The 16,282-nt window shown below is 39.9% G+C and overlaps 1 protein-coding gene across 2 annotated transcripts in view; it reads left to right on the top strand.

Moving 5' to 3' along the window:
* Positions 1-16,273, top strand: part of CMTM6 (CKLF like MARVEL transmembrane domain containing 6) — a 28,680-nt gene extending 12,407 nt beyond the window's left edge. The window contains exons 4-5 of one of the 2 annotated variants that reach the window (XR_010067971.1): positions 129-342; positions 16,185-16,273. Coding sequence is in view for 1 of the 2 variants with exons in the window: in XM_063303937.1 (XP_063160007.1) it covers positions 129-278 (150 nt within the window). In the remaining variant the exon portion in view is untranslated. Of the gene's footprint in view, positions 1-128; positions 2,770-16,184 lie in introns of those variants that run through there. The other variant, XM_063303937.1, reaches the window with a different exon arrangement.
* The last annotated feature ends 9 nt before the right edge of the window (positions 16,274-16,282 follow it).

The raw sequence follows: 16,282 nt of genomic DNA, 5'->3' as shown, positions 1-16,282 counted from the left end.
TCACAAACCATGCAATACTCTTCAGGGTTTTGCTGTTTCAAGTATGTATGTGTATGTGGATATGTGTCTGTATACATGCAAGACAACATAAAGATATGCACGGACGACTCTGTTTTTTCATTTAACAGGCATTTGGATTCTTTGCAAGTATAGCATTTCTTGTGGATGGTGTCCAAATGATTAAGAAGCGGTGGGTCAGAAATGAGAGACAGCTAGAAAGTACAACCAACCCATCAAATCCACCAGAGAATCAGCCATTAAATAATCAGCAGGCCTGAGTTGTAAACCACAATAGCTTTTTACTACATGCTGGTCATAGTTGAAGAGATTCTGTCTTTTAAGGTGTTTCTAGATTATTATATTTTATTTCAGTTTTGTACTTGCTTAATCTCTGCACAATTCTTGTTCACATAAGGTATGATTTCTGAATGTGACCTTACCCCTCATTCCCTGTTTTAAAATAGCATTGGATTCACAGGATTGCACTCCTTTTGCTTTTCATACATACAATGTACCAATAATAAATGTAAAGTAGTCTGTTGAAGATAGAAATTTTGGCTGGGCATTGTTAAATCCTCAAGTGTTGCTTCTCTCAGAATGAATGTAGAGAGTAATGCATAGCAGAAAAAGTGGTTTGGCATAGTAATTCAAATTCAGATTTTTATTTTTTAGTAAATCTAGCCGTGCATGCCTGTGGATGTTTCCACATTCTTTTCCCAGTGAAGATTTTGTTACTCCTTCTTAAGTCATCTTAGAATTTAAATAAATTCATGGGGTTTTATTGTCAATATTTTGAATAGTAAGGTTTTATAATACAGATGGAACCTGCGTCAAAACATTGCAGGGTGCATCCTGTTCAGCATTCCAGAAACACTATTCCATTCCACCTTAGCATCCCAGTTAGCATCCCATGTCTTCTGACATGCTGTATTGTTGCTGTGGGCTCTTGTCAGGGAAAGGATACTTTTAAAAAAAAAAATTGTACTGTACATTTGCAAATCTTGTGGCTCCCCCCAATTCAGTAGGATGTGGGTGGGTTAGGCATTTTCATCTACATTAACCACCCAAATTTGAAGCGGTGAGGTCGGTAATCGTACATTAAAATAGCAAGCTAGATACTCTTGTGAGCCTGTGTATTTAGAGGGTAGAAGTAGAATATTTTAGGATTCTGAAACAGCCATTGAAAGATTTCAGATGTAAGAAAAATCAGCCTGTTAGGAAAAAAAAGATTGAGAGAGAGAAAAAAATAACTACAGAAAGAATTTAAATCTTTCAAGATTGCATAAAACTATAAAAGAAATTCCTATTGGTATATAAAAATACCAGTTGATTTTATAAAAAAGGAAATTTTTATTTCTTCTGTCAGTTTTTCATTATCTTTCTTTTATGTAGTTGTTTATGTATACATTCTGTTTCTTTGGGTGAATGAAATCATGACTGCAGAATTTTGTCACGGAGCGTCTGGTCAGCACTTCTTGTGAGTGGTCCTGGGAGCAATAAGTGGCCATGTTTCTCAGAACAGCAACCTAGATGGTGGTAAGAATGCTGTTTCTGGGCCAAAAGAAACATGATTAAACTTGGTCATTGATGCTCAGAACCAGATTATAGCTTTATGTGGTGTTGCAGAAAAATAGTATAGATAGCAATAGTCTGCAGTAAAATATTCTTCAATGTTGTTATTTGTAAGTGGAAAAATCAGCTTGCATGTAGTGTTTATTTAGGCGAAGCAAAATAGCTGTTACCTGATTTCCATGACAACCATTGAAACAGCATCAAAGCTGGAGAAGTGGAACAGTTTCTGTCCAAACCTGTTCTAAAATGCAATCAATAAATTGTGATATATTTTGGGAATTTTGGATAGAAAAGGGCAGGATTTTCACAGATTATTTAACTTATATAGTTGGGTATTAATGCATTGACATTGTTTTTAGGTAAACCATTTCAAGGAAACAGATTCAACTTTTATTTGCCAAATGTCTCCCAGGTGTGATTTTCTAAATTTTTTTCTGAGGTTTGTGTTGCCAGAGTTATCTTAGAGGCTGAACTGCAAGAATGTGGTTACCCAAGTATATTTTCAGGTATGTTAGCTTTCAAATGCATATGTCTGTTCATTACAGGTCTACAAATAAATTGGGAATGCTGGTAGGAAATTCCTTCTGTTGAGCATGTAGTGGGAAGCAGCTGCAACGCTGTTCTGCAGTATGAGGTTCAAAGTACAGGTAGTCCTCAGTTAGCGACCACAATTCGGACCGGTGACTTGGTCGTTAAGTGAAGCGATCGCTAAGTGAAACCATGACTGTGCTTACGATCTTACTTCAGCTTTTCTTTACAGATCTGCAAAGGTAGTAAATGCGAGGTTTGTTCGTGAAGTTACTTTTTCATGACATTGTAACTGAATGGTCCCTAAATGAGGCAGTCACTAAAGAAGGAGTAGCTGTAAATGTTATTCTGATGTCAAGATAAACTTCGGTTAAAATCTAAAATATAATACTAGGAGTAGGCCAAATTCATAGCCATAGTTTTTACATTTGGTTGAGTGATGTCACCCAATATTTCAGTATAGAGTGTCTTGTTTGTTAATTTCTCAGATGAGGAAATGTACAATGCTATTTGCTTATCTATTTAAATTTGTAAATATGCATGGAGAGTAAGGACAACTTCTGAGTGACTCTCAAGGAAGCTACAGGAAAGCGAGAGTAAGTTGGCCATTTTTCCTTTCAAGTGTCTTAGCATTTTCACATACTGTGTAGATAGGTGAATTTGTAAAATTGTAATGATTGCCTACCCTTACAGAACCAGACTCACAAGTGGGAACTTAATGATATCTGATTTATTAAAGAATAGTGTGCAAATACAGAGAAAGCTGAGAATGAGCAAAAGCGCGCCAAATACAAACTAAAAACCCTCGGTGGAAACGTAATCCCTCCCCTCGCCCTGCCATTGCAAATTCCCCGCCGCAGGTGCTGGTAACAATTTCTGCTGATGTCCTGGGAAGAAAACCTTGAACACACAAGATAACCCAAACACATTCCAATCCAGCCGAATACAGATAACATCCCAGAAGACAGAGTCCTCCTCCCCTCCCAACCTAAACACGCATTCGCAAAATGACATGCGAAACGTTACGATGTACGTTTAACATTGAAACAAGGAACCTGACATACCGCCCCCCCCAAAAACAAATGCAACATTAAGGAGCAGGTTTCAGAGGATAAGCTGAGTGAAAGTGGCTAACTAAAACAGGTGAATTAACATCACGGGCAGACACCCACTCAGGGTGGGGGAAGTGCTTCCAATGAATCAGGTACTGTAAAGTTCCATGAAGCCTGTGAGAATCAAGGATCTCCTTCACCTCGAAATGCTGCTGCCCATCAATCATGTTTGGAGCAGGAGGGGAGGCTGCAGATGCCAATGTGCGGAGTGGCTGACAGGTTTGAGCAAGCTGCAATGAAAAACAGGATGTAAACATTTCAAATTGTGAGGCAAATCCAATTTAAATGTGACAGGGTTCACCACCCCAACAATGGGGAAAGGCCCCACAAACTTCGGGGCCAATTTTCGAGATGGCTGAGGTGACTTAATAAACTTAGTGGAGAGATACACCTGATCTCCCACTTTAAAATCAGGTTGAAGGCTTCTCCGTTTGTCTGCGTGCAGTTTATAAGCAGACTGGGCATCAGCCAAAGCTTGCTGAATGACCGGCCACGAATCAGCCAGTCTAGCAGCCCAATCAGAAGCAGAACAGGGCTGGGTAGAAGGTTGTGGCAACTCAGGGATAGGCACAAAATCTCTCCCGGAAACCACACGAAAAGGTGTGTGCCCCGTGCTCTGATGGACAGCATTATTGTAGGCAACCTCAGCAAAAGGGAGCAAGTCAACCCAATTGTCTTGCTGGTAGTTTATGAATGCCCTCAAGAACTGTTCAAGGGTCGAATTTAAAACTTCTGTAGATCCATCAGTCTCAGGATGCGACGCAGTGGACAATGCCTGCTTTGTGCCAATTAATTTCAAAAATGATTTCCAAAACTGGGAAGTGAACTGTGTCCTGCGGTCCGTGACCAAGCGGGAGGGGCTATCGTGGATCCGGTAGATGTGGATTAGAAAAAGGCGGGCCAGTTGTGGAGCGGAAGGAATAGAAGCACATGGAATGAAATGGGCTTGCTTGGAAAAATAATCCTTAACCACCCAAATCACAGTCTTTTTCTGACTAGGAGGAAGGTCCACAATGAAATCCATAGAAATCTCCTCCCAAGGGCGGGAAGGACTTGCAACTGGCTGCAAGAGCCCTTGCGGCTTACCCCTTTTTCGTTTTGACATGGCACAAACAGGACAGGAAGCCACATATTCTTTTACATCATGCCTCAAAGTGGGCCACCAAAATGGCCACCGCACCAAGTGCAACGTCTTTACAAACCCCAAATGCCCAGCCACTTTATCATCGTGAGAACGGTTTAAAATTTCCTCTCGCAGTTTTTCAGGAACATAGAGACGGTTCTGTTTCCAAGCTAACCCACTGTCAGTGTGAAAAGTTACATTGTTTCTGTTTGCTTGCAACCAAGTATCAAATTTCAGCTCTTGTAGGAATTATTGTTGCAACTGAGAGGGGATGGGCAGTGTCCTCCCAGCCGGCGCGCTCGAAGCTGGAGGCAGCTGCGCCCGAGTTTGGCTGCGAGTGACAGCTTGGAGACCCAACTGTGTCTCTGACCATACAGTACCCACTATCTCAGCCGCTTGGACCGAATCTTGGGGTAAGCGGGAAAGAGCATCAGCCAGGAAGTTTTTCTTTCCAGGAATAAACTTCAACTGGAAATCAAAACGACTGAAAAATTGAGCCCAGCGAATTTGTTTTGGACTGAGTTTCCGAGGTGTGCGGAGTGCTTCTAAATTTTTATGGTCAGTCCAGACTTCAAAAGGGCATTTAGCCCCCTCTAAGAGGTGGCGCCATGCTTCCAAAGCAGCTTTGACTGCAAAAGCCTCCTTTTCCCAAACACGCCACCTCCGTTCAGTTTCCGAAAACTTCCTTGACAGATAAGAACAAGGCTTTAAATGATTGGAAGAATCCTTTTGCAGGAGAAGCGCTCCAATCGAGAAATCGGAAGCATCCACTTGAACCACAAAGGGCCGCATGGGATCGGGATGCTGCAAAATGGGTTCAGCCGTGAAAAGGCTTTTTAGGGTTTTGAAAGCTGCCTGACAGGCAGGGGTCCAATTGAGTAATGCCCCCGGATTTTTCACTTTACAAGTGTCACCCAAACCCTTTGTGCATAATAAATCAGTCAAAGGCAATGCAATTTCAGCGAACCCCTGGATGAACTGGTGATAATAGTTGCTAAATCCAAGAAAACTTTGGAGCTGCCTCTGAGTTCGAAGGCGCTCCCACCCCAATATGGCTTGAATTTTCACCGGGTCCATCTCAATGCCCTTGTCAGAGATCCTATACCCCAAGTAATCAAGTTGAGTCTTATGAAATTCACACTTAGAAAGTTTAGCAAACAGTTCAGCATTTCTCAATTTGCTAAGCACCTCCCTCACAAGGTGTTCGTGCTCCTCCTCAGCTTCTGTATAAATCAATACATCATCCAAGTAGACCAATACCCCTTTAAACAGATGTTCATGTAACACTTCATTGATCAATTGCATAAAGACCCCTGGTGCCCCCGCCAATCCAAAAGGTAACACCTTATACTGGAAAGAACCCAGTGGACAATTGAAAGCAGTTTTCCATTCATCCAAGGTATCTGGGTCGTCCCTGCCCAACGACCACCTCAGGACCTCCCTGTTCAGACCGTCCTTAAATAACTCTATTAAAGTAGCCTGGGACCAGTCCTCAACCTTCCCAGCCAAAGCCTTAAATTCCAAAGTGTAGTGTGCCACGGATCTTTGCCCCTGGCTGAGTTCTTTAAGAGCTGTCTTCGCTTTTTCTTTGGCTAGGGGGTCTACAAAGTGTAGTTTTAATGCCCACAGGAATTCCTCGAAATCCTCTAGCTCTGGAGCATCCGCCTCATTTAACTGGACAAACCAGTCAGCAGCCCGCCCCTTCAGTTTGGTGGCAATGGCATTTATCTTAGCCCTCTCGGATCTGAAATACGGTCCAAACTCGTCCATATAACTACTTGCATTCGTAAGGAAAAATGACAACTTCATTGGATCCCTGTCAAATTTGATGGCAAAATCTTTAACCCCCGCTCCTGGCGGGCCCCTCGCCACATCTGGGCGTTTGGTCTTTCTGGTTGGTACTGGGGATCGCTGCTCTCAAGAAGGGGACCCAACAACTCTCACTCTGTGCAATTTTGCCTCAGTCTGGTGCCTTCTCCTGCCTCTTTCCACCGAACGGGGAGAAGGAGAAGGGGACAAACCTCTGTCGCTGCGAGTTTCGGTCTCAGCCTGGCGACGTCTCTGGCCTCTTTCCACCACACGAGGGGGAGAAGAGGACAAATACCTGGTGCTGGAATCTCCTCTTCTCTTCTCCCGGGGCCTCCAGTCCATTGACAGTTTCTTTAGCATAAATTCTATCAACTCCAATTTGGCTTCCACTAGCCTTATCTGGTCAGGGGTTTGGGAATCCTCTTTCCTCTCCCTGCCTTGCCTCACAACCGTTGGGGACATCGGGTACCTCTGCTTCCAGGACGCCTTGGACGTCCCTGGTAGGGGTCCCTGTGCCTCATCCCAAGAGATCAGCTCCCCAAGTGACTCCTCGGCAGGTTCACGGGCTCCTTTTCCTCCAACCTCCTCTTCCTCCCGGCTGGAACTCGAAATCTCCTGTACCTCAGATAGTTCCCGAGTAGGGACCCTCTCCGTTCTCCTCACCATGGAGTCGGGTTCCCCATTGCTCGTGCCCTCGCTTTCCCTGGTTTGGGGTTTTGGTTAGGTCATCGCTAGCGCGACTCCCTCACAAGATAATCCTGGAAAGGGGCTAACAGAAAACTTTTAAGTATTATCAGCTTTATGTAATGATTGCCTACCCTAACAAAACCAGACTCACAAGTAGAGGCTTAATGATATCTGATTTATTAAAGAATAGTGTGCAAATACAGAGAAAGCTGAGAATGAGCAAAAGCGCGCCAAATACAAACTAAAAACCCTCGGCGCGAACGTAATCCCTCCCCTCGCCCAAACCGTTTCAAATTCCCCGCCGCAGGTGCTGGTCACAATCTCTGCCGATGTCCTGGGAAGAAAACCTTGAACACACGAAATAACCCAAACACATTCCAATCCAGCGGAATACAGATAACATCCCAGGAGACAGAATCCTCCTCCCCTCCCAACCTAAACACGCATCAGCCAAATGACATGCAAAACGTTACGATGTATTTGTAACATTGAAACGAACATGACAAAAATAAAATAAAATTTCTGCAGACTACACAAAGCTCAAATGATAATATGTAAATGTTTATAAATAATTTAGTCATGTTGTCTTACTCCACTTACTCCAATTTTTATTCCATGTTAGTTTGTGACTTAACCACCTTGCAATTTACTTTGTTAAATAATCTTCTCAAATACACTGTCCTCTGGGTATCCTGGAATTACAATCCCATAACTCAGCCATGATGGCTATTACTGGCTGGGAATTCTGGAAGTTGTATGCACAGTAATTTGGATTTCAACAACTTGAAGGAAGTTGTTTCAAAGAACTAAGATGCATTGGATCTACAGGAATCTAGTGGGTCTTATTCCTGAGTTAACAAGTTCAGTTTTGCACTGCCATCATTCTGGAGGAAGGCTGAACTTTTGACATAAGAGGCCTGCCTCTGCAAGGACTTTTACCTTTTGGAGGCAGTTCAATCTGAAATTACAAAATACTGACCTATCTGTAACAGCCCTACATTTTGGGGTTTTACCAAAGCTAAGAAGTTGTCAGAAGTAAATAATGGTTACTGATTTCAAAGAGATAATTCTAGCAGCTTCCCTTGTTTTTGAGAAGAGGAACCTAGGTGAACATTTTGCCCTGGCTATCTATATCTATATATCTATATCTATATCTATATCTATATCTATATATCTATAACCTCCCTATTGTAAAATATTTTAGGACCTTTACTTTAGTATGTTCTAATACACTGCCTTAGCCCTCTTGGATGATACCAAATATCCACAGAAGCTTTGTCCCTGTCATTTGGGAGCATCGAAATTATGGGTCATTTTTTGTTGTACTGCCGTCAAATTCTAAATTTTATTTCTTCTCACCGACCATAATATGTGATTTTAAAGTTGCCAAATTCTGTTTCAGGGCTTGTATCAGAAGGAAGCAGATGGAGAAACAAGACTATTATTATTCAGTAGCTGGCTAGGAACAAAGCATATAATTTGACAACTTTATTTAATTTTTATGTCACTTTATACCACCTTATTTTATAACTATGTTTTCTTTTACACCTTTGCAAAGTAGTTTTATAATGTTGTGATAGGTTTTAAGAAATTATTCTTTTAGCATTCTAGTACTTGTATTTTGAGATCCAGTTTGGTGTAGTGGTTAAGCATCAGGCTAGAAACTGGGAGACCGTGAGTTCTAGTCCCGCCTTAGGTACAAAGCCAGCTGGGTGACCTTGGACCAGTCACACACTCTCAGCCCTAGGAAGGAGGGAGTGGCAAACCACTTCTGAAAAACCTTGCCAAGAAAACTGCAGGGACTTGTCCAGGCAGTCTCCAAGAATTGGACACAATTGAACTGATTTTTTAAAAAAAATCTTATTTTATTGCTCCATTTTATTTTTATTTTTTTTCTTCCTAATTTAATTAGATTTTTAAAATGTATTTCTATTCAAGTTCATAAATTCTATTACATAACTGTATTATTTTCTGGTTAGTGACTTTAATAAAGTTTGGTCTAGTGGTTAAGGCTCTGGGCTAGAAACCAGGAGATTGTGAGTTCTAGGCATGAAAGCCGGCTGGGTGACCTTGGACCAGTCTCTCTCTCTCAGCCCAACTCGCAGGGTTGTTGTGGGGGAAATAAGAGGAGGAAGGCGTATTAGGTATGTTCCCCGCCTTGAGTAATTTATAAAAATAATAAAGGCGGGATATAAAATAAATAAAATAAAAATATTCAACTATTCCTTCAAAGTTGTTAACTGTAAGCTTTAAAAAGTATCTTTTTTTCCTAAGGAAATTAAGTAAAAAGCAGTGAGCTTTGCTGAAGTAGTTTGTCATTCAGACTTCCAGGTTTTAGCTCCCTTCCAATATATTATTTATTTATAATTTTAGCCCACTTTTTATTATAACAATAATCCATTGCAGGGTATAATTCAAGATTCTAAAAATAGACAACAACAATTGCAAAATCCTAACATTACAACAAGTGTATTAAAATACTAAAGTTGGGAGAGCAAGGAGGATGGATTTTTGCTCTGTCATTGTTCAATACACTTACTTCTTTTCATCTAAAATATATATGATGCATTCCTACTGGTTTGGTGAAATATTTTTAATCTATTTGGTTTAGTTATACCATATGTGAGGTTCTTTTCCTTCTTCCTTTTGTCATCCAAAAACCTATGGGATAAATACTGAAGAAAGAGCAATGGTTCCTGGCTCAGAGTCCAGGACTGAGCTGGGAGCTGAACACTCTTTCCCCCCTCCCCCCCTCCCTTATTTATTTACTTATTTACTTGTCACATTTTTATCACTGCCCATCTCCTTCACAAGGAGGGACCCTGGGCAGTTCACAAAACCGCCATTCCTTCCTTCCTAAAACTTCGTTCTAGGTGATGCGGGGGGGGGGGGGAGAGGAGGAGGATGATACAGGAAGAAAATGCCGTGATGGGTATGCTTTTGCTAACCCATCAGCTTTCCAGAAGCTGTCGCTTTCAATCCCAAAACGGACAGAGAAAGGGAAGAGGGAACAAAGAAGTAAAAATGTGGAAATTGTCTGGACAGCCAAAGAGTACACCCCCACCCATTTCAGATTTCTCTTTCCTTTATCTCCTTCCATCCCACTCTCGGGACCTCTTCTGTCTGGATCTGTGCTGGATGCTTGGTGCACTAGCTGTCAATAATGATTTTATTCTATAGCTTTAAATGGTCATGGTGTCTGTATTAGTTATGCATTTTAGTTGTACTTACGTTGATATCCTTATGAAGTATCCTGTATACCTTGGTGGAACAGACAGATTAAAAATCAAGTATATATTTTTAATATCACTAGAATCATAGAGCAGCTGTGGAAGCCATCCCTTCTGTAATGAGCTGCAGATATAACAGGTGTAAACCTGCCTGTGATAATACCGTGATAATAATACTGAATCAGATCCTGACTCAACTACTTTATCTACAAGAATCCCTCCACACCTGGTGCTATCCAGATGTGTTTAGTTCAGCACCCATAATACCTTAGTGGCCATGCTAGCTAGAATATGCAAGTTGAAATCTAAGCAATCTGAATAACATTAAGATGTGGAAAACCACTATGCAACATTGTACAAGTAATACATGACATATGGACGCCCATTGATAGCTTTTTTACATACACATTTTGTGGAAGAGAACCATGGACACGAGTGTAAGCGTGAAGGACCAAATTATGTGTACATTCTATCAGTATCAGTGTTACTCTTTGAAATCAAATCGTATCTATGACACAAATGAATCCATTATTGTATTTTGTTGGTTTTTTCATTTGTATGTTTAAACTTCTTTTGTACAGATTTCCTTATTTTGCAGCAACTTTTATTATGCAGTTAACTATTAATGGATTTAATATTATTAACTTAAACCAGGATCTCGCAAACTGTGAGGTGGGGAGGTGCAGACAGAGTCCAGAGGTGGTGTGAAGAACCTTTTAGCTGTACATTGTTACAATAAATGCACCTTTCCCAAAGTTTCATTGTTTTGTTTTCATTGTTCATCTGTGTTCATTTTGGTGTTTGGATTTTTAGGGGAGGTGTGTATATTAAGATTTAAACTAAAGGGAGGTATGATGGCAAAAAGTTTAGGAACCCCTGATTTAAACTGTGTGGAGCAGAAAGACACATTGCAGATTTTGTCATATGAATCAGTGATCACTCCAGTATTCTTTGTTATTACTCCATTTTCACCTTCAAAAATATCTCTGCAATGGGAAAGTTGGAATATCCTAGGGAATACAGAAAATAGCTCCTTGTGAGCATATTCTTCATTAGTTGTTTAATTCATCCTTTGTATTCTGCCAGTTGGGGCTGGGGCAGTTTCTGTTTGTCTCATCACTTGCAGAATTGGAGAAGTAAAGAATTTAACCTAGGACTTTATTTTTTTTATTAAAATTCTTCAGTTGTAATTTTATAGTGCCCAGTAATAGCTATTCCCCGGACAGTTGCAACCTATTGTTTTTGTTCTCTTCTCCCATGGTAGTTTTGTGGAAGATGATGTTGGCAGATGCTGGGAAAGCCTTTAGCCCAGGAGAGGTAAAAAAAGTCACACACCAAGCATTTCTATAAAAATAATTTATTTACAGAAAGCAAAAACAAAAGCAAAACATTTAAAGGACTTAGCCCCCTTTGGAGCAAGCCTTACTCGCTACATATCGGCAGTGAGAAAAAAAAGGGAGAAGACAAGTCCGGGCAGCTCCTCCCCTCCCCCCAGGCTATTTGCATGAAGCACGTGAGAGGAGACAATCTAATACAACCCCTTCACCTGGCCAAAATGATTAGGCACATATAGCAGTCTTAATCTGTTAGTAGGAAAACCTCAACAGATGATAAACAAAAATAGAAAATATGTAAATTGAACAGTGAGTTAACATCAGCTTCTGCCAGTTTTGCATTAGATAAGTGCTATTGCCATAGACAGACAATTGTAGTGCAGTATGTTACCTGTCAGGGTTGTGTGTTTTCCCCCCCATAATTAACACATGCAAATATGATCTTGGCCTTTAAAAAGCTAGTAACATTTATACTGTTCCACTTAATTTGTATTGATTTATGTAGCTCTTTGATTATATTTTAAAAACATTTAAACAAAATGATATTCTCCAGTCATTCTAGATGGAATTTTCAGACCAAATTTGCTGTGAGAGTTTCTGGAAGCATCTTGGGAAATACAACTTTAATGAAGTGTGGGAGCTTCTACAATAAACACCAAAGCATGCATCCTCCCTAAATGTATGCAAGAACAAGCAAAGGTGTAGATTTGTAACTGTTCCGCACAAGTTCTGCAAGGCTGTTCAGTCTTGTTCTCCATTGCTTTTTATGATGAACATACGATGTTGTGCATTAAATGAAATCTAAGACAGAGATGGGCCAGCTGTAGCCAACATAAATTGCTGAGGCACCAATTTCCAGGATTCCTCATCATAGGCCATGCTGATTGACGCTGCTGGAAATTTATTAATTTTGTAAAAATTGGATTCCACCTTCAACATCTCCAGGACTACAGGTTGCCTGCTCCTGTACTCAAATTTGTTTGGCAAAACATATTCAAAATTCCACCCACTTTTGGGTATCTTTAAGTACCAGTTGATTTAGGACCATAGTCCGCAGTAGAAATTTGCACAGGAATTAACATAACTGAAATTTAATATGGGGTGGAAACCTTGCTAATTACACATCAGAAAGAATACACCTTGTTGACATTGCTATGAACTGCCTGATTCAGTTGTTTTGTAATACTCTAAATTTTGATAGCCTCATCCAGTAGGCCACATTTAACATACATGTTTACAATTTTGACAGGCTGGTGACACTATTTGTAATCTTAACAGTTTCCATTAAATTTTCCATTAAATACTTTAATCCTAGGATACATATCTACTGTTTGGCTATGTGGTTTTGGACTCCAGAGCAATCTGTTTACAATAATAAAAGTACTATATTCTTTTCTTTTGTGGATCTCAGAGTTAGCCATATGCTAGACCTTTATACCAAGGGAGGAAACACACTATGAGTATGACAAGGTTTCTCCATCATTCTGAGCACAGATTGCATCTGTGATCAGTCTTCTTCCATGTCTTCTGCTTTGCTTTTCGTTCTACAGGGAACATTTTCCTACCTTTCACTAGCTAAGTCTGTTTGGGAAGCTTATCATCCTTTTAAATCTTAGCAGTTGGAGGAGATGGGAAGCCACAATTCCTTGAATGCATCTATGTTTAATAATATGTAATAAAATGCATTATTTAAAAATGAGGAAAACTGAAATAAATGAAACCCCTTTTTGGGGGTGTTGGAGGGTGAGAACAGATAGGAACAAAGCCAGATAGACACACCCATAGCTAACAAGTGAATATAGTTCTGTTTATACAAGCTTAATGCAAAATATATTTACAATAATTCTAGTAGTGAGTCTTTATGTATATCTGCCTATACACACACACACACACCCATACATACATACATACATACATACATACACGGTGTGTACACACACATCTATGAAATGACCAAGCATGTATGTATGTACACTAACAAAATCTAGCTATATCAACAGAATTTTTAACTAAACCGTTATCTGCTCCTTTACCTTATATCACAAAATGCTTAGCTGCTAGTTTCATCCCTCCTCCAACAAATACTTACAACTTTGCCTACCTGCAGGTGTATCACAGTTTGCTATTCTCTCCTTTTGCACTCACTCTGGCCCAGTTTTTCAGCACCTGAACCACCTGGTGTTTTGCCACCATCAACAGTCCAGAACTGTTTTTCTTCCTGGGGACTCCTCGAAGATTCCTTCTCTGGATTCCTCCCGATCTCTTCTCCCTGCATGTGGATCAGCTGGCCTTCTCTGCTCCACGTTGTGTCTGGCTGCCTCTAGTTCCAGAAGCATCCTCCGCCAAGCCCGGAAGACCTTTCCCCTTTTTCCCTCTACCTGCTCTGGCTTGTTTATATTTCTTTCAAAACCTACATGTCACTTTGTGGGTGATTCTAAGCAGTTTAAACTTTTTTCTTTTCTCTGTCACTGCCAACGAGCCTCAACTGTGCCTTTGACAGTCAGACCATGAAAGAGAAATGCTGACATGTAACATTTTTCTGTTCCAGGACAATTCATCCTTCCTTCCAGTATTCCTTCCACAGGGGGAAGGAACACTAGCATTTTCTTAAATGTTGTTGGTCTGCTACTTGTATCCAAATGTCCCATGAAAATAATGTTATTATTTTATTTATTATTTAAATTTATATTGCTGCCCATCTCCCCCCAACGGGGGACTCTTTACAAATTACTTTGCTGTTCTGCTTGATCTAACTGCTACTGTATGTATTCGGTACTGAGTGAGTTTCCCTCCAATTAATAATTGGTATTTCTGAGCCCTGGCCTCTCATCATATCATTAACAAATTGCATATAATTTTGGGGCTTAGATACCTGAGAGCTAATTTGAAAGGGGTATGCATCCTTTTCTTTATAAAGTTTTCAAGTTTGCTTGTGAATGGTTCTTACATGACTCTTGCTTGGCAGATGTAAAGCTTAAATGGCTAGATTGTCCATAACTAAGAATTGGAGTTAATTCTGAGCTGTCCCACCATAATCTTTGCAACTGCATTCAAAAATTTTTGTACTTAGTGGAGTAGCAATGAGAATACTTAGCAGTCCAAGGTAGCATAACCAGTGGTGAAACATTTGGGGAATTGTAGTTATTACTTTGGAATACCATCTCTTCTGTATCCTTGTAATAGAGGACTGGGCTGAAATAATGTTTATTCTTGACATATTATTAGGCTGCAACTTGCAACATCCTCCACCATGATGGATTTCAGCTTCTGGAAGGTGGTATCTTTCCCAGAAGGTTGATTTTTCCTTCACACCTGTAGGTTTTTTCTTTTTTAATGTATATAAATATAAACCTTTGGTTCCATTATCAGTTTTCTGGAATGCCAGTCACCAGGCATCCAGTTCTTGGTAGCCTTCAACTTCCATCAATCTCAGCTTAAATAATAGCAAGGAATAGCATGAGACAAACTTTGCAAGCCCTTTAAAACTCCTGAATCCTGCATTGCTGTGACCTATCACATGATCTGAGCTTCATCTAAGTCACACTAGCTTGTAAGCCATCAGATATGTAACCTGCTTTGCATAGCATCTGGCTTACTGGCAACATGTAAGAGCACTTGGCCAGTAACTACGCCAGTCAAGTTGGCAGCATAAAGCTGGATAACCAGTTTTACACATTTTGGATTGTGTATTACTTACGCAGCCACAAAAGAAAGAGATCTAATATCCAGTTAAGGCACCTGGAATGCTAGAAATGTTTTTGACCATCATCATAATCATCCACCACCACCACCACCACCATCATCATGCTGTTCTTAAAAAAAAGAAAATAAATTTATCTATTTTGCCACCAAAGAAATACTGTGGAGTCATTCATGCACTCATAATACACCAGAATCCTTAGTATAATTGCATTTTGTGGAAGAGTTACTTCCTTTAAAATAGGTGTCATAGGATTTCCCCTAAGCATTATGTGCTCATTTATAAATGCATAATAATATTGAAAATTGAGTCAAGATACTGTAGCTACTTTCCATTATCCCCACCAACATATATTGAATTCTTATTTTCACCCTTTCTAGATAATCTGATATATGCTTCTGTGGATCATAATAGAGAATTGTATTTTCTATGTATGATATTAATAAAATAAGTTTAAAATTCCTATACTGTATCACAAAACTGGAACACTAGAATATAATGGATTTTTTATAAACATTCTTCATTCTCAGTGGATCTTATGGCAATATGCATATAGTTATAAAATATAATTTAAAAAACATGGTAAGAGAAATAAAAACTAACCAAATCAGAAGTAGATAAAGTTTAAATGTCTGGTTGAGCAAGAACATTCAAAATTTGGCACTAAAAAAGAAATTCATACTAACCATGGGCAGCACAATCCAAAAGCTGGGATGCAACCATCTTAAACAGTATTATTAAGCATAAAAAGCATAGTCATGTTCATGTAGGTTAAATAAGATGACCATTTTTAAGAGCTAGAACCAAGAGCCAGGAGAGCTAAGAAAAAGATTTCTCAGATTGTTGGTTCATGGTGAGTTTTTGCAACATTTGCCAGCCATAGCTGGACTGATGCAGAATACATTTTCCATTTTGAATCTTAATTTGGATTCTCTTAAGTGCTTTAGGTCATAAAGAATTGGTGTATAATTTAAGAAATGTAGTCTTAGAAATTGGCATTTAGCATTAAAAGGGGATATTTCTCTTTGTGTTAAGGAAGGACCCTTTCCCTCCACAGGATGATTTACTGCAGCCATTCTTGTTTCACAGGATCCAAGAAATATGAGCAGCACAAGCCACACAAAGGAGTAGGTGACAAGTGCCAGAAGATGGCACTCTAGTGCCCAACAAAAAAGTTCTTCAGAGCC

Source organism: Candoia aspera, chromosome 4, assembly GCF_035149785.1.
Source record: "Candoia aspera isolate rCanAsp1 chromosome 4, rCanAsp1.hap2, whole genome shotgun sequence".
Classification (NCBI taxonomy): Eukaryota; Metazoa; Chordata; class Lepidosauria; order Squamata; family Boidae; genus Candoia; species Candoia aspera.
The sequence above is the reverse complement of the archived record's forward strand: the minus strand, read 5'-3'. Positions and strand labels throughout refer to the sequence as shown.